General features: G+C 41.3%; 1 protein-coding gene across 2 annotated transcripts in view; it reads right to left on the reverse strand.

Moving 5' to 3' along the window:
* TM9SF4 (transmembrane 9 superfamily member 4) overlaps positions 1–19,622 on the reverse strand; it is a 52,150-nt gene that overhangs the window by 24,388 nt on the left and 8,140 nt on the right. For both annotated transcript variants that reach the window (XR_013336312.1, XM_077769343.1), the window contains exons 2-3: positions 6,251–6,364; positions 578–677 (exon numbers count right to left, since the gene is read on the reverse strand). Coding sequence is in view for 1 of the 2 variants with exons in the window: in XM_077769343.1 (XP_077625469.1) it covers positions 578–677; positions 6,251–6,364 (214 nt within the window). In the remaining variant the exon portion in view is untranslated. The remainder of the gene's footprint in view (positions 1–577; positions 678–6,250; positions 6,365–19,622) is intronic.

Consider the following 19,622-nt stretch of genomic DNA (forward strand, 5'->3'; position numbering starts at 1 on the left):
TCAGAATTAATGTCTTTTGCTTTCAGCCTGAAATTCTACCAAATGAAGAATTATCTGAATTAGAATAAAATGGCTACTATTTATGGAGCACATATGTCAGACGCTGTGCTGGGTGCTTCACACATTATTTGAGGCAAGTCTTGCACAACCACTTAGCAAGAACTATGGTGATGTTTCTGCTTCCTTTGGGGCCAGAGGTAATCACTCACTCTTAATTAAAAGCAGAGTAGGTTACAGAAGGCATGAAAGACAGAAGGGAATATCTAGAAATCAAAGAAGAGCCAGTCTGAGCAGTAACCAAGGGCTGCAACTCTGAAGTCCAACTACACGGACACCAAGCCCAGCCTAGTCGTTAAGTAACAACATAACCAGAGGCAAGTCATTTAAACCTGCAAAATGGGCATAAACACAGCAACTACCTCCCCAGGGATGTTGCAAGGATTGAATGAGTTGATATGTACATAAACTACGTGGAATAGGGTCAAGCACACAGTAAGGTCAGGGTTCACTGCGACCATCATTACGCAAAGGTCCGGCTTCCCATTTGGGGCAGGCTGAGAGTGAGGGAAGAACTTACCGAGATTCTCTGCCTTGTAGGTTATTTTGCTGGGCTGACAGAAGGGCAGCGAGTAGTATTCGTAAGGTAGCTGGGTTCGAGAGCTGGTGAGCTTCACAGCCTAGTGGGAGGAGAGAGCCTGCTGTTCTCAATCCAAAAACCAAGGCGGCTGTTTCCAAAGTCCTTCCTGGTACCTACACCTCTTTGGTACGCTCGGTAATATTATCAAATGAGCAAACTAACTAGAGCAGACACAACTGTAGTATACTATACAGTCTCCTGTTCTGATTTTATGTTTCATTAGTTTTAGACTACATTATAGAGTTTGTTTAAAATCACAACCAAATTGGGGTGCCTGGGTGGCTTAGTTGGTTAAGCGTCCGACTTTCGCTTAGGTCATGATCTCACGGTTCGTGGGTTCGAGCCCCGCGTCGGGCTCTGTGCTGACTGCCAGTTCAGAGCCTGGAGCCTGTTTCAGTCTGTGACTCCCTCTCTCTCTGACCCTCCCCTGCTCACGCTGTCTCTCTCTCTGTCTCCCAGAAATAAATAAACATTTAAGAAAAAAAAAATCACAACCAAATTCAATATACACTGAGAGTCTGATACCCTTTGACTCTATAATTTCACTTCCGGGCATCTTTCCAAAGAAAATAACTCCAAATGAGGATAAACTTTAGGAACCAAGAGGTTCCTTGCTCATAACCACAGTGCTCCCCTGCCTACAGTTCCTCGAGCCTGTCAGGCTCTGTGCCCGCTGCTCCTCCTGGTCTGGCCCCGCGCCTCTCTGGCTCCTTCTCACATTGAGGTCCCAGCTTAAGGCCCCTGGCCTAGAAGTCTCTCCTTAACTATTTCATCTAAGGGAATTCCTTCATTTGCTGTATTCTAACACGTGTAGTTTCCCAGGTAACATGTCTGATAAAACATAATTAATTTGTTTACCTGTTTTAAAAAATCAGTTGCCCCCACTAGAATTTAAGATTTAAGCTCCATGAGAGCAAGGACCTACGGAGCCAGGCATACAGTAATGCTCATTAAATGTTTGCTGAATGACAAAAGAGAGGAAAAAATGGGAAAACAAGGATAAGCCCCCACACTGTTCAATAAATCATAATATACTCATCCAGCGAAATATTATGCAACCATTAAAAATGAGGCTTAAGACCATGGAGGAGAATGTTTAGGAACTGATACAGGCACACAGGCTGTAGCTCTGGAAATAGTCAGTCATACACAACACCAAACCATATGTAAACGGAACAAAGTGTTGCAAACAAAAATTCTGGTCTACATGCAAATAAAATGATCTTTGCTATTTAGAAAATATCAACCATTCCTCATACACCATCTATAAAGGTGTAAATAATTTTTAGAACCCAGGTCCACAATTTGTATTTAAAACTCATGCTTTGATATGGAGGTTCCTTAAAAATAAAAAAATAGAAGAACCCCACGACCCAGCAATTGCACTACTAGGTATTTATCCACAGGATACAGGTGTGCTGTTTTGAAGGGGCACATGCACCCCAATGTTTATAGCAACGCTATCAACAGTAGCCAAAGTATGGAAAGAGCCCAAATGTCCGTCAACGGATGAATGGATAAAGGTGTGGTGTATAAATATATAACAGAATATTTCTTTTTTAAAAAGTTTTTAAATGTTTATTAATTTTTAGAGAGAAGAGAGAAATAGAGCACAAGCGGGGGAGGGGCAGACACAGGAGAGAGGGTGAGGGAGGGAGACACAGGATCTGAAGCAAGCTTCAGGCTGTGAGCTGTTAGCACATAGCCTGACGGGGCTTGAACCCACACACGTTTGTGAGATCCTGACCTGAGCCACAGCAGGACGCTTAACTGACTGCACTACCCAGATGCCCCATATACAATGGAATATTACTCGGCAATCAAAAAGAATGAAACCTTGCCATATGCGACAACATGGACGGAAGTAGAGTTTACTGTGCTAAGCAAAATAAATCAGAGAAACACAAATATCGTATGACTTCAACTCATGTGGAAGATATAAAACAGATGAACATAAGGGAAGGGAAGCAAAAATAATATAAAAACAGAGAGGGAGACAAATCATGAGACTCTTAAATACACAGAACAGACTGAGGGTTGCTGGCAGGGTATCAGGAGGGGGGAATGGGCTACATGGGCAAGTGGCATTAAGGAGGACACTTGTTGGGATGAGCACTGGGTGTTACAAGTAAGTGATGAATCACTAAATTCTATTTCTGAAATCATTTTTACACCATATGTTAACTAACTTGGATTTAAATTTTTAAAAAACCCTCATGCTTTGAAATTAGAAATTTATTTAAAAAAATTTTTTAATGTTTATATTTGAGAGACTAAGTGACAGAGTGTGAGCAGGGGAGGGGCAAAGAGAGAGAGGGAGACATAGAATCAGAAGCAGGCTCCAGGCTCTGAGCTGTCAGCACAGAGCCTCATGTGGGGCTCAGACCCATGAACCATGAGATCATAATCTGAGCCGAAGTCGGATGCCTACCTGACTGAGCCACCCGGGCACCCCAAGAATTTTTATTTTAAAAGGGCAATGTGGACAATACCCCGAGCTGAGTCTGGAGCAGTACCCCATTATTTAACGACTATTTGTGCAAAGAAATGGAAAAATATTCATACTAAGTGGGATAAATAAACACTTCAGGCCAAGACTTATCTTATAAGAAGCTTAGAAAAACTGGGTCTCAGAGCTTTTTAGATGTCGGGCTAAGGGACTGAAGACATCTATTAAGCATTCCATGAATTGCTTAAGACAAAATGGCCAAAAGGTTACTGTCTGTTAGAATAGCCTGTTACTTTGTGTTTCTTACGTTATCTTTTTCTGGATAATCAAAAAAGAATCCACATTACAAAGAGACTGAGCTCCACCTTCATGTTCTCTCCTTCCCTCCCTCCCCCAACCCAAGGTGTACACTCTTCCATCCCCAGCCTGGCAGGACTGGAAGCCGGAGCCACCCTCTCCTTCCTATGCCACCAGGTGTGCCCTGGAGGAGCTTTAGACAAGAGCACTGGGAGGAAGGGCACTGCAGTAGTTAGGAGACAAAGCAGTTAGGAACTAATCCTACTTCTTTGGCACCATATGACCTTGGGCAAGCTGGTTTACTTCCCTGGGGCTTGGTTTCCTTATCTGTAACATATACGGTAAATCTGTAAAATATACAGTATCTGCCTCAGAGGGTTGGGGGGGATCTGAGTTAAATCATGCATAATGTCTGGCACGTAAATAACCCTCAATAAATGTTACTTTAATTACTGTTCCTGAAAGTTACAGTCTGACCTCCGAGGAAGAGAGATGTTCACAATAATGGAACACGCGTAATGCTGCATTTACTCATTAATTACTACTGAGTTCTACATGCAGACACTTTTTAACAAATTTATATGCTTTCGGATATATTTATACACCCTGGTATGCTCCATACTAGGAGCTGGTAACACAGCAGTGATTGGGACAGATAAGATCCCAGCTCTTTTAGAACTTGATTCATAGTGGGGCACCTGGGTAGCTCAGTCGGTTGAGTGTCTGACTTCAGCTCAGGTCATGATGTTATGGTTCACGAGTTCGAGCCCCGCATCAGGTTCTTTGCTGACAGCTCAGAACCTGGAGCCTGTTTCAGATTCTGTGTCTCCCTCTCTCTTTCTGCTCCTCCCCAGTTTGTACTCTGTCTCTCTCAAAAATAAATGAAACATTAAAAAAAGAACTTGATTCATAGCAGTTTTCATTTCTTTTAAAACAAATGCATTATTTATATATCTATCCTCTTAACTGATTAACTCCTCCTGGACAATCACAAGTTGCTTGTATGTGATGCCCCAAATAAGCATGACACGTAGCAATCTGTCATTTTGCTAATACCTAAAATGTGCTGTCAAACAAAGGGGCCCGTACATGGCAGCGTATCAGGGGGGCAGCCCTTTGTGACCTTCTTGTCTTCCGTTTCTCCTTTTGGACACTGTGACGCTCAGGAAAGGATACAACCTTGATTTTCACGCAATCTTACTGAGTTGCGTTTGCACGGACCGGTGAAGATGTGGTTCACATCAACACGATAATGAGGCGAGAAACGTATGTTTATTTTAGGAGCCGAATTTATTCTCGTAACGTTCTGAGTTTTGTTAGCCCTTTTTACAAAGTCACTAAGGATATGAAGGACTACTGAAAACTTTCAACTACACATTACTTTGCCAAGGGAGGAACAGTGTGGTGGTCAAGTAACTGGGGAATTGATGGAGGTGAGAGAATGCCAAGTGCCCTACACTGTAAACACTGTAAGAAAAAAAAAAAAGAACTCAAAAATACCAAAGTATTAAGAGTGGTTGTGTTTGGGTGATGACAGAGGAGAGACCCTTTGGTTGGGAGCCCTTGTACAAGGCTACGTCCCTTCCCTGCCCTCCCTGGTGGCAGTCCACATCCAATGACTGGTTCATTGAGGGATAGAGAAGCAGTTCTCTTGCCTCAATCTGGGATAACTCTGAAGGGTCAGCCATTCCCATTCCCACAGGCCTCTGCTGTACCACAGCTCAGTGTCTCCCTCCACCCAGTACTGCTTCACTCCCAGGGAGGGAGCCCTCCTGAGAGCCCACCCGATAAATCCGCACCAGGTCTCCACCTCGGAGTTTGTACAGATACCAGAAGATCCACCACCACCCCTACCTGGGGCTCAGAGAATGCCACCAACAGTATACTGTTAAAGAGCCATTAATCAAGGTGTCAGCCTGCCCACTGCCCCTGACCAGCCATATTTTAAGTGACTCCTTCCCCACCCTTGCTAGTTGTCTGCCAACAGGTGGGCATCTAGCTTGAAAAGCAAAGGTGTCTGGGTGGATGTCTTCTCTTTAGACTTGAATCATTCATGCACCAATTTGCCGTATCTACTTACATGGATCCTTCTATTTATTTGGATCTGATTTGTTATTTAGGGAAATACATTTATTTAAGAAGCTCATACGTTTATCACTATTAAAAATGCAAAACCAACAGCAGCCATAAAATCATGAGTTGAAGAAGGAGCCATATTTCTTAATATACATTAAACAAAAATAGCTATTAAAATAAGATGCATCTGTCAGCTACTTAAAATCACCTCATACACCACCGCTCAGATAGGCAGTACACAGTTTGGAAAACCTGAACTGGGGAATCCAGCTGTGGCAAAATCTACAAGCAGAAGACACAGAGGCCGTAACAGGCTGTGTATGTGCAGACGATCTAAGTTATGCAGCGAGAAACCGGTGACAGAGAGAAGGGGAACTGATGAAAGAGGGAGGCAGAGGTGTCACAGAGGAGGCAACAGGTTGAGAGAGAGAGACAGACAGACAGACAGACACACACACACACACACACACAACCAGGAATGGGGACACACATGAGGATGAAAGTGAGAGAGAAACACAGAGCCAGAGGGAAAGATGAAGAGGGACCCAAAGGGAGCCCACTCACACAGGCTAAGTTGCAGAGGGAGAGCGAGAGATGAAAAGGCCGGGCTCCCGGGAACTGCGGGCTCTGGACAGCACTCTCCCCTCCCAGCCAGGCAGCGCGCAGCGGACTTGCTTTTTCCCAGGGCGACTGGCACTGGCTTTTGTTCTCTGCAAGCTTGGGACCATCTCACCAGGGCTCTCCAGCCAGGCTGCCCAGCAGAGGCTCCAACAGTCTAGAAAGGCACCTACCTTGATTTCTACAGGGTCGTTCTGGTGGAAGTTGATCGGTGCAACCCCAGGGACGTAGAAGGCGTGAGAATCACACGTGAGCAAGAGAAGCAACAGGGACCACGGCAACCAATCCTGCTTGGAGGAAGAGAGGCTGTAGTTGGAATGGGGGAACGAAGTGAGCACCTCTCTGGGGCAAATCAAGTCACAGCACCTTCGGGTCTGCTTTAACTGGCCCAGTCTCATCCCCACTCCGTGGGTGCTGCCTTCCACACGCCCCCTAGAGTCCCGCACGGCACCGATCCTGCACTGCGGCACCTCCAGAAATGAGTCACAAAATGAGCGAAGCAATTAACATGGGGGCAAAAGGGAAGACTGTCATACAGGAGCCACACCTCCCCACTTCCAGATCAATGTTCTTCCTACCACGTCCCATCATATCACTCTTCGGTATAGCTAGCAGGAAGCTAAGCTCCACGATGTTCCACAAATTCCCTTTTTTCTATACAGCAGTGGGCTCACTCTGCCAGGAAGTTCCCATGTTACCAATATATCTTCACACAAGCCTTCTCTAAATTGTACGGACCTCATCACCTGCCACGCTCCTCCCCACTCAGTTCCAGCTACACTGGCCTTCTCGTTGTCTCTTGACAGCCAGGCTCTTCTCTACCCCTCAGGGCCGTCCATCTCCCTTACTGCTCAGAATGACCTTCCCGCAGATAAGTGCATGGCTAATTTCACTCCTTCTTTCATTCAGGTCTCTCTCAAATGTCCTCAGAGAAGGCTTCACTGACAATCCTATCTAAAACAGCGCCCCCATGGCTCCCATTACCCCTTCTCCACCCCCTTGCTTCACACCTCCTCGTGGACTTATCTACTTGACATGTACAACATGCATGTGTTTGTTTGTGCAGTCTGTCCCCTCGAATGTGATCTCCGTGGGAGCAGGGACTGTGTGTCCCCAGTGCCTGGCACAGAGCAGGCACTTGGTAAATGGCCTACACGCAGGATAGTCACCTGGGAATCAAAGGCAAGAAAGACCAATGGCTGGCCCCAAGAAATGCACTCCATCAAGACATCTCTTTCCCTTGATTAACAACATGCTTCACTCCCTCAAGGAACTAGAAGAGCCTCCAGATTCTCTCTCTCCACTTGGTCTGAAAAGAAACTGGATACAGATCCAGTCCAGTCCTGGATCACGGACTCACTAGTGCTCCTGCATCTGCCCTCCTCCTCCACCCCTGTACTATTGCAGCATTTGAGACCCTTCTTTCCTCCCACCGGACGCTGGCCACAGCCTTCTGACCGCCTTGCCTCCAAAGCTCGTCCATCCTTCAAGTTACCGCCATACACACACATAATGCACACACACCCACACACGCACGCACACACGCACACTCAGATGGTTCTTTGGGAATTCAGTTTTATACNTTCGTCCATCCTTCAAGTTACCGCCATACACACACAATGCACACACACCCACACACGCACGCACACACGCACACTCAGATGGTTCTTTGGGAATTCAGTTTTATACAGAATCAGAATTGCTAAGGGGGTTTGCCAAAAACTCATCTGCGTTTTTACCAGGAACACAAGCTGAGAAAAAGTGGCTTTAATAGTTTAAGGTTCTGAGCTTGGTGCACTTTTTGTAGATGCAGAGCTTGGTCAAAGTCTTAAGAACAATATATTCGGAGTGTTTTCCCCCTGATTTGTTGTAAATGCTTGTGAGTATCTGCCAGCTTGTTCATTATGGAATGATGAAGGAGCAGTGCGACCCCATAAAAACAGTGAACAATGACTAAGACGGCTGTATTGTACTTAGGAATCAAGGGGTCAGCAGAATTCAGGGTAAGAGCAGGATCTTTAAGAGAAATGACAAGACTAGAGGGTAGAAAATTATCTCATGGAGTAGGATTCTGTATAGGAAGGCAATACTTTCCCCTTTCTGTCCCTTAAAAAAACTTTTAATTTTTTTAAAGTTTATTTATTTTGAGAGTGTGTGTGTGTGTGTGTGAGAGGGGGAGGGACAGAGACAGAGGGAGAGAGAGAGAGACTCCAAGCAGGCTCCACACTGTCAGCACAGAGCCCAACATGGGGCTCGAACTCAAGAACTGTGAGATCATGACCTGAGCTAAAACCAAGAGTGGGAAGCTTAACCGACGGAGTCACCCGGGCACCCCAGAAACTTTTAATTTTAAAGTAAATTTAGACTTACAGAAGAGTTGCAAAAACACTATGAGAGTTCCCATGTACTCTTCACCCGGCTTCCTCTCACGTTAACATTTTACATAACCACAAGCAGGCAAGGCTTTTAAAAATAACTAGCTTAAAAATGTTTTGAAAAAGGAGCACATGCACAGCAAATAATTCAAACGCAGTACAAATGGGTACACTGTGAAAAAGAAATCTTCCTCCCACTTGGGCTCCACATAGACAACTGCCATCACCAGCTCCTTGAAAATCCTTCTAGAGACATTTTACGCATTCACAAAGGGAAGAGTTTAGTAGTATGAGCTTGTCTTGAGTACAACACCAATAAATGGGATTTATTCTCTCCTTCTGTGATGGAAAGCCTACTGACCACAACTCGGGCTGGCTACTGCATCTGATTTCCTCTCGATCAGACAATTTCCTCTAAATGACCTGTTGTAAGAAGATTACAGCTCTCCCTCTTTGGAACCCTGTGCTCAGCCTCACTGGTCCATCTTCAGAAATGTGAGTGCCTCGGGTGAGAGAAACAAATTGTGCCCTCTTTCCCCTAATTCCTCTTTCTACATGAATTCCAGTTCACTAAATGCAAGGAAAACAAATCCTGCAGTTCTGTCACAAATTGCCACACAAACAACAAAAAACTGAATTTCTGGAAAATGATGCAGAAGACAGACTATCTTTGATAGTACACAAAGATATTATCAACAAACAGCAAATCAATGGATCTTAGAGGATTAGACCAACAGATGAAAAATGGNATTTAGACTTACAGAAGAGTTGCAAAAACACTATGAGAGTTCCCATGTACTCTTCACCCGGCTTCCTCTCACGTTAACATTTTACATAACCACAAGCAGGCAAGGCTTTTAAAAATAACTAGCTTAAAAATGTTTTGAAAAAGGAGCACATGCACAGCAAATAATTCAAACGCAGTACAAATGGGTACACTGTGAAAAAGAAATCTTCCTCCCACTTGGGCTCCACATAGACAACTGCCATCACCAGCTCCTTGAAAATCCTTCTAGAGACATTTTACGCATTCACAAAGGGAAGAGTTTAGTAGTATGAGCTTGTCTTGAGTACAACACCAATAAATGGGATTTATTCTCTCCTTCTGTGATGGAAAGCCTACTGACCACAACTCGGGCTGGCTACTGCATCTGATTTCCTCTCGATCAGACAATTTCCTCTAAATGACCTGTTGTAAGAAGATTACAGCTCTCCCTCTTTGGAACCCTGTGCTCAGCCTCACTGGTCCATCTTCAGAAATGTGAGTGCCTCGGGTGAGAGAAACAAATTGTGCCCTCTTTCCCCTAATTCCTCTTTCTACATGAATTCCAGTTCACTAAATGCAAGGAAAACAAATCCTGCAGTTCTGGCACAAATTGCCACACAAACAACAAAAAACTGTGAATTTCTGAAAAATGATGCAGAAGACAGACTATCTTTGATAGTATACAAAGATATTATCAACAAACAGCAAATCAATGGATCTTAGAGGATTAGACCAACAGATGAAAAATGGCAAAGGCTATTTCCTTAATGTGCTATCGTCTTTGAACAATACAAGTTGGCAACCAAAAGCGGTTCAGAAGTTCAGTTTAGAATTAAGGACTGCATCAAAATGACACTGACCGTTCTAGACATTAAAATATCATTGTTTTGATATTCTCATATGGCTGGAAGGATAATGAACTAGAATACTTCTGGGGGGGCAATCTATCAAAAACACCCCCACCACCCCACCACCCCGGCAAATTGCATACTCTTTGGCCCTGCAATTCTACTTTGAGACATGTTAAGAAAAAGACAACCTGGGTCCATCAAGTATCTAACTCTTGATTTTGGCTCAGGTCATGATCAGGCAGTTCGTTGGGCTCTGTGCTGGCAGCTCAGAGCCTGGAGCCTGCTTCAGATTCCGTGTCTTGCTTTCTCTGCTCCTCCCCCCACTTGTTTTCTCTCTCACTCTCAAACTAAAATAAAAATATGACAAATATGACAAAATATACATAAAAGGATGTTCACCACGGTATTCTTTAAAATCATGAAATTGTTCACTAAAATAGCCGATATTAGTGGAATAGGTTAAATTATACCATATCCACTTACCCATTTATATACTCATAAAAAAGGAACTATTCCTTGAGAGGGAATGTTTAAGCTTTAGATCTAAGTAGAAAAAGCAGGGGACAGAACAGTGCATAACAGGATACTCCCCTTTTTAAAAAAAGTTATCTTTGAGAAAACTTTAGCAGGCAAAATGGGCTCTGTGTGTAATGGACTTTCTTCCTTTTTGTATATCTCTACTTCTAATTTTTCTTAGGGGATGATAATGCATTTATATCAATTAAGAAAAATAATAAGGGGCGCCTGGGTGGCTCAGTCGGTTAAACGCCCGACTTCAGCTCAGGTCATGATCTCGCAGTTCTTGGGTTCAAGCCCCGCATTGGGCTCTGTGCCGACAGCTAGCTCAGAGCCTGGAGCCTGCTTCAGATTCTGTGTCTCCCTCTCTCTCTGACCCTCCCCTGCTCACGGTCTCTCTCAAAAATATGAAAAAAAAAAAAAAACATTAAAAAAAAGAAAAATAATAAAATAAATCATGCAAAACAAAAAAAAATCACCCTTCTGAACACCTAGGTTAGAGTAATTTTAGGTCAGTATGGAAGGACTTCCACCTGCTGGCCCAAGATACCTTTCCATCAGCACCTTTAACCTTTTGTTTCTAAGTCTTCAGGAAAATCCCAAAATTGTCTCAACCCTTAGTGAGCAGACTTGGTCAGGTGAGGCTGCCGTTAAGCCTCTGCTCAAGCTGTTTTTGACACCTTCTCTCACCTTATTCAGTCGACCTACCCTTGAAGGTCCAGTTGAAATGTGTCTTCCTTCAAGACCCCCTCAGATCTCCACAAATATGCCAAAATGTACATAGAAGGATGTTCACCATGGTGTTATTTAAAATCGTGAAATTGCAGAATATACATACTTTCCTTTTTAATGAGTAAATAAATACGTTATAATTTAGCCTATTCCACTTATATTGGCTATTTTAGTGAACAACTTTACGATTTTATTTTATTTAAAAAAATTTTTTTTAATGTTTTATTTATTTCTGAGAGAGAGAGAGAGGCAGTGTGAGCAGGGGAGGGTCAGAGAGAGGGAGATACAGAATCTGAAGAAGGCTCCAGGCTCTGAGCTAGCTGTCAGCACAGAGCCCGACGCGGGGCTGGAACCCACAAACCATGAGATCGTGACCTGAGCCAATGTCAGACGCTTAACTGACTGAGCCACCCAGGCGCCCCCAACTTTACGATTTTAAATAACACTGTGCTGAACATCCTTTTATGTACATGTTTTGTGGAATTATTCTTTTCCTTTCTTTTCAAGGCACCTTCTAAATATCCCTATGATGTCACTAGAGGCAAGAGAATGGAAACTACCCAATACCCAACTGAACTTTCACAGCTATCCATGTTCAAGGATTAGTGCTTAAATTATTTGACCAACACTTTAAATCTGCACTTGTCTAAGGCACTACTATAGTACATTTCATTTTGAATTAAGGTCATTTAAGCTTCTGTCCTCTGTCCACCTGTCTAGCTGTATTGTGGGAGTATGCAAACAAATTAATAATAAGCACCAATCAACCTCTAATCTATAAAAATATAAAGCCATCCACTCACATAAAATTGGATGCTATGGGTTTGGTTTTTGTTTTTCTGGTTGTTTTTTTTTTAATGTTTTGGTTTTTTTTTATTTCTAGGAGGAAGAGAGAAAGAGAGAGAGACAGCGTGAGCAGGGGAGGGTCAGAGAGAGAGGGAGTCACAGACTCTGAAACAGGCTCCAGGCTCTGAGCTGGCAGTCAGCACAGAGCCCGACGCGGGGCTCGAACCCACGAACCGCGAGATCATGACCTAAGCGAAAGTCGGACGCCTAACCGACTAAGCCACCCAGGCGCCCCAACTGGTTTTTGGTTTTTTAAAGTAAGCTTTACGCCTAACATCAGGCTCGAACTCACAACTCTGAGAACAAGAGTCGCCTGCTCCGTGGACTAAGCCAGCCAGGCACCCTGGAATGCTGTATCCTTGAGAATCTGATTTTTTTTTAATCCTCAAGTCTAAGGAGTTCTTGATACCTCCCTCCTTTCCACCTGTCCAAGGACCTAGTTTGAGACTCTTGGAGAATATCTATTAATCTATTATCCCTATACCTTACCTGTACATCTAGAATAGTGGTTCTCAACCCTGATGCTTTTTAGAATAACCTGGGGAGCAAATGAATTAAATTCTCAACTAAAAGGCACAGATTGGCTGAATGGATAAAAAAAATAAGATCCAGCAATGTACTGTCTACAAGAGACTCGCCTCAGATCTAAAGACACACATGTGCTGAAAATGAAGGGATGGAAAAACTTATTCCACATAAGTGATAACCAAAGAAAGCAGGGCTGGATATACTTATATCAGATAATACAGACTTACAGTTAAAAATTGTGTCTAGAAACAGAAAAAGTCATTGTGTAATGAGAAAACACACACTCTTGAACAACCATGGAGTCAAAGAGGAAATCAAGCAAGAATTTAAAAGTACCTCAGACAAAAGAAAATAAAAAGACAATCTACCAAAACTTATGGAATACAACAAAAGTAGTACTGGGAGGGAAGGTTACAGGGGTAAACAACTACATTATATATCTACAGACCTCAAAAACCTAATTTTACATTTCAAGGAACCAGAAAAAGAACAAATGAAATCCAAAGTTGGCAGAAGAAAGGAAATAATAAAGATTAGAGCAGAAATAAAAAGGAGGATTTTAAAAATAAGAAAAATAAAACCCCCACCCACAACAGAACTGAATTGGTTTTTTGAAAAGCTAAAAATCGACAAATGAAACTAAACAAAATTTAGCAGCACCAATGTGAGAAAAAAAGAGGGAATGCACAAATAAAATCAGAAATAAAAGAGGAAACAATATGAAAGGTGACTCAGAAATAAAAAGGATCATAAGGGACTATTATAAACAATTACACATCAACAAATTGGGTAACTTAAGAGAAATAGGTAAATTCCTAGAAACATAAAACCTCCCAAAACTGAATCAAGAAAAAACAGAAAACTAAAATAGACAAATAAAAAGGGTAGGGGTGGGAGAGTTTGAGTCAGTAATCAAAGACCTTCCTTCATAGGTGAATTCTCCCAAACATTCAATAAAGAATTATACTAATCTTTCTTAAACTCTTAAAAAATAAAAGAAGGAATACTTCTGAACTCACTTTATGAGGACAGCATCACAATGATACCAAAACCAGACAAAGATACCACAGGGAAAGAAAACTACAGGCTGATAGCTTTGATGAACATAGATGCAAAAATTCTCAGTAAAATACTAGCAAGCCAAATTTAACAGCACATTAAAAGGAGCATACACCAAAATCAAGTGGGATTTATACCTGGTATGCAAGGATGGTTCAACTTAAGTAAATCAATCAATGTGATACACCACATTAATAAAATGAAAGAAAAAAAAAACACGATCATCTCGATACAGTAAAAGAATATGACCAAATTCAACATCCATTCATAATTTAAATTCTCAACATAAGAGGTAAAGAAGGAACTTACCTCAACACAATAAAGGCCATATATGAAAAGCCCACCGTTAACATCATTATTTCTTGCTAATCAAAAATATATGTGCTCTGAATTCCCCCTCCCAGAAAGTCAGATAGCGGACCTTTTTGCCCTACCTAATATGTGATTTGAAACCAGCATAGAGGATTACAATCTCCTGTAATCATCAAGCCAATTAAATCTAAGAAGTTACTCCAGTTCTACTTTTTTATGAAACAGAGATACTGTGCCCTGGACAACTAAGGGGCTCCCTGAGGGCTGAAGGATGCAGAGAAATGAAAAGCAAATCCTGAAAGGCTTCAAATTGCTTCTGTTCCAAAGTCTTAAACCGACAGCACAAGTACACACACCAAAACCAAAACCAAACAAAAAGACACAACAACAAGGACAAGACTCACCCTGGTGGAAAACAACACGAAAAAGCAACAAGAAGCCATAGAGTCACTGAGCACATACCAAGCAAGGACAAGGCACTGTGGCACACAGTCCTTTCCATTTACGAGTCCCTGCTTTGGGCTAAGCACTTTACAAACACTGACTGGCACCATTCTCACAACTACAGCTGCCTGGGGATTTCTGTCACCATCTCACGACTGCCAGTTAACCAGAGACTCAGAGGTTAAATAACTTGACCAAGGTCAGAAGACAGAGGAACAGGGAGGCTCTTTTCAGGCAGGTGAGCTGATGACGAGCATATAAGGATGCTACCAATAACAAGAGCAGCTAACACTGGCTGAATCCTGGTCACATAGTATGAAATACTAAAATATAGAGCTCTCCAAACTGGTGCTGGAGAAGTAGAAAGACTTAAACATACAAAATGAAACGGAAGTACTAGAAGCAAATATAGATATACTTTTATTAAACAATCTTGACATGGAAAGTTTTCTAAGAATGAAACAAAATCCAGAAGCTAAAAGAAAAAGGATATATACAGGAAGAAGGAAGAAAAATGTAAAAAAATATATATTATAGACAAAGAAAAAGACAATTTGGGTAAAAACATTTACCACACACCCAACAGAGGATGAATTCCTTTAGTATACCCAGTGCTCTTACAACCGCTGAAGGACAAATAACTGAAAAGAATATGAAGGGGGTGTTAAAAAAAATTCAAAAGGCCAAACAGAAATTTAAAATAATTTTTAAAATGCAAATCAAAATAATGACATCTGACTTTTTACCTATCAGAGTCACAAAGCTTTTAAAAATCTGAATATACTAGACATAGGTAAACTGGTACAGTCTTTGGGGCGGGCAATTTAGCAATGTATACTTAAAAGGAAGGTAGAATTATTTTTGAAGAACTGTCCACATAAGTTATAAAGTATAAAAAAAATAAGATGCACAGCAGTGTGTGTATATAGGATAATCTCATCTAAAAAAGCTTTGTTTAACCATGCCAAAAACATCACAAGAAAACTATAAATAGTCCTCATGAACACAGGTAGAAAAAAATCCTTAACAAAATATTAACAAATCATATCCAGCACATATGAAAAGGCTTATATGGGACACCTGGGTGGCTTAGTTGGTTGAGTGTCCAACTCTTGATTTCAGCTCAGGTCATGATCCCAGGGTTGTAGGATCGAGCTCCATTCCAGGCTCCACACTGAGTGTGGAATCTGTTTAAGATTCTCTCCTTCCCTCTGGCTCTCTCCCCTGCTCATGCATGCTCCCTCTCTCTCTAAAAAAAAAAAAAGTTTATACATCATGACCAAGTGAGGTTTATCCCAGGAATGCAAGGTTGCCTTCATATTTGAAACTCAATGTAATACCTTATATAGATAAAGAACAAAACCCACACAATCTTCACAAAGAAAAAGCACCTGACAAAATCCAACACACATTGATGATAAAACCTCTCAACAAATTAGGAATAGAAAGGGACTTCCTCAAACAGATAAAGAGCAGCTATGAAAAACACACAGCTGATATCATTCTTAATGGTGAAAGACCAAATGATTCCTCCCAAAATGACTGATAATGCAAGAATATCCACTTTTACCATTTCTATTCAACATTTTGTGATATAAATGCAAATAGTGTGCACTGAAGCAAATAATTAAGACATCCATGTTGAAAAGAAGTAAAGGAGATCACGTATCATATATCTAGAAAATCCTAAGGAATCCACAAACTACTAGAATAAAAGTGAGCAAGGTCAGAGACTATAAGGTAAACATAAAAATTAATTGTATTTCCACATACTAGCAATAAACAACCCCAAAATTAAATTAAGAAAACAGTTCCATTTGTAATACCTTCAAAAAGAATAAGCTACTTAGGAACGAATTTTTCAAAAAGACTTGTATCCTGAAAATTATAAAACATTCTAAGTAACTAGACAGATATTCCATATTCATGGATTGGAAGACTCAATATTGTTAGGATGGCAATACTTCCCAAACTGATCTATATATTAGCCTTTTTTGTAGAAACTGACAAGTCGATCCTAAAATTTATATGGAAACAAAGAACACAGAACATCCAAAACAACTTTTAAAAAGAACAAATTCTAAGCTTATTATAAAGCTATCATAATCAAGACAGTGTGGTAAGGATATACATAAAGACCAATGGAACAGAATTCAAAGTCCAGAAATAAATCTATATGTTTACAGTAAATTGACTTTCAACAAGGTTGAGAAGGCAATTCAATAGGGAATGGACAGTCTTTTCAACAAATGGTTCTTGGACAACTGGGTAGCTGTCTGCAAAAGGAGCTTAACGTACATCAAAAATTAACTCAAAATGTATCTTAGACCTGAATAGAAAAGCTAAAACTTCTAGAAGAACAGCAAGGAGAACATCTTTGTGACTTTGCATTAGGCAAAGATGTCTTAGATACACCAAAACCACAATCTACATTTAAAAAATTGATAAAATGGATTTCATCAAATTTAAAATGTTTACACTTCAAAAGATATCATTAAGAAAATGAAAGCTATGGACTGAGAGGGTATTATGCTAAGTGAAATAAACCAATGACAAATATGATTTGACTTGAATGCGGAATCTAAGAAACAAAACAAATGAACAAAACGGATTCATAAACATAGAGATTAAACCAATGGAACAAACCACAGGATGTGGGATGAGGGGGATGGGCAATATAGATGAAGGAGATTAAGAGCTATAAACTTCCAGCTATGAAATAAATACGCCATGGGGATGTAAAGTACAGCATAGGGAATATAGTTAATAATATTGTAATAACTTTGTATGGTGACAAACGGTAACCACCCTTATAGTGGTGAGCATTTCATAATGTATATAAAATATCAAATCACCATTCAGTACAACTCAAATGAATACACTGTATGTCAACTATACTTTAAATTTTAAAAATCTGAAACAAAATAAAAGAAAAAATAAAAGGTCACAGACCAGAAGAAAAATCTTTCTAAATTACATATCTGATAGAGGACTTGTATCCAGCATGTATAAAGAACTCTTATAACTTAATAAGACAAACAACCCAATTTAAAAATAGGCAAAATATCTGTATACACATTTCACCAAAGATATATGAATGGCTAATAAGTACATGAGAAGATGTTCAAGATCATTTGTCATTAGGGACATGGAAACCAAAACCACAATGAGGCAGACCACACATCCATAAGCATGGCTAACCTCAAAAACACAGACAGTAACAAGTGTGGATGAAGATGGGGAGAAACTGGAACTCTCATATACTGATGAGAGCGTAAAATGGTACAGCCGTGGGAAAGTCTGGCAGTATCTTTAAAAAGCTAAACATAGGGGCGCCTGGGTAGCTCAGCCGGTTGAGCATCTGGCTTCGGCTCAGGTCATGATCTCACAGTTCATGGGTTCAAGCCCCACTAACCCCGTGTTGGGCTCTGTGCTGACAGCTCAGAGCCTGGAGCCTGTCTTTGGATTCTGTGTCTCCCTCTCTCTCTGACCCTCCCCTGCTCTCGCTCGCTCGCTCTCTCTCAAATGTAAATAAAACATTAAAAAAAAATTTAAAAAAAAAATAAACATAAACCTATTCAGCAATTCTAATCCTAGCCATTTACCCAAGAGAAGAAGAAACAGGTATCCATACAAAGACTGGTACATGGGGACACCTATGGGACGGCTCAGTCCGTTAAGCCTCCAGCTCTTGATTTCGGCTCAGGTCACGATTTCATGATTTGTGAGATGGAGCCCCATGTCAGGCTCTGAGCTGGCAGTGCGAAGACTGCTTGGAATTCTCTCTCAGCCCCTCTCTGACTCGTGCTCTTTCTCTCTTTCAAAATAAGTAAACATTTCAAAAAGACTTGTACATGAATGTTCCTAACAGCGTTGATCACAGAAGTCCAAAGCTGGAAACAATCCAAACACCATCAACTGGTGAATGAAGAAATCAAATGTAGTCCAGTCACTCAATGGAATACTACTGAGTAATCGAGAGGAGTGAACTACCAACTCACGTTGCAACACTGATGAACTCCATAAAGGTTACGCCAAGTTAATGAAGCTAAATGCAAAAGCCTACACGGTGTGTGATTCCCTTATGTGAAATGCCCAGGAAAGGCAAATCTAGAGACAGAAAGATCCGTGGTTGGCAGGTGTGGGAGCAGGGACGGACTCCAAGTGTCAACCCCTTGGCTGGAAGGGAGCCACTGGGGTGACGGAAATGTTCCAAAGCTTTGCGTCATTATGATGATGGTTGAACAAGTCTATACGTTTACGAAAACTCACTGAACTCTACACTTAAAAATCAGTCATTTTAGGTGTTAAACAACACCCGTATAAACCTGAAAAAAACAACCAGCTCAAGGGAGGCACAGGGGAAACAAGTCTGGCAACAGAATAGTAGCTGTAGACACTGGGTGATGGGATATGGGGGCTCCTAATTTGGGTCATGATGGACAGTTGTTATAATAAAAAGTTTTCCTAGATACTTTTCTGTGTACAAAAATGTTCTGGAGGAACTTTTTTTTTTCAATCAAAGACTATGCACCTCTCATGAATGGACTGGGAATGGACTGAGTGTCTTTCTTTTCATTAATAGCTTTTTTACCCTTTTTCCCCAGGTACATGGATCACCCATATTCAAATAAATATTCACATTTTAAGAAGGGGAATGAAATGGGTTGACTCTGAAAACACTTGGGCAAATTCCTCTGCAGATGCACAGGAAACAAGAGCCAGAGGGTAAGAACGATGCAGGGGGATTCTGGCAGCAGATGTGGGAGTAACTGGTGCTCGACCCAGCAGCGCATCTACTAACTAGAACCGGAACGACAGCGGACATTAGCATGGACCCCGCACAAAGATGTGTGAGTAACCAAACCAGACCAGTACTCCTTAGCCTTGGGAGAGTGCTGCAGACCCCTCTGAGAGTCTTCTAAGTCACCAGGATGAAAGGTACAGCATAGAGAAGACAGTCAATGATACTGGAAAAGGGCTCTATGGTGACAGATGGTGAGCAGAGCATAATGTTTAGAGTTGCTGAATCACAATGTTATATGCCTGAAGTGAACACAACATGTGTCAACTATACTTCAACTAAAAAAAAAAAAAAAAAAAAAAAAAAAAAAAA

Source organism: Crocuta crocuta, unplaced genomic scaffold, assembly GCF_008692635.1.
Source record: "Crocuta crocuta isolate KB4526 unplaced genomic scaffold, BGI_CrCroc_1.0 scaffold445, whole genome shotgun sequence".
Lineage (NCBI taxonomy): Eukaryota > Metazoa > Chordata > Mammalia > Carnivora > Hyaenidae > Crocuta > Crocuta crocuta.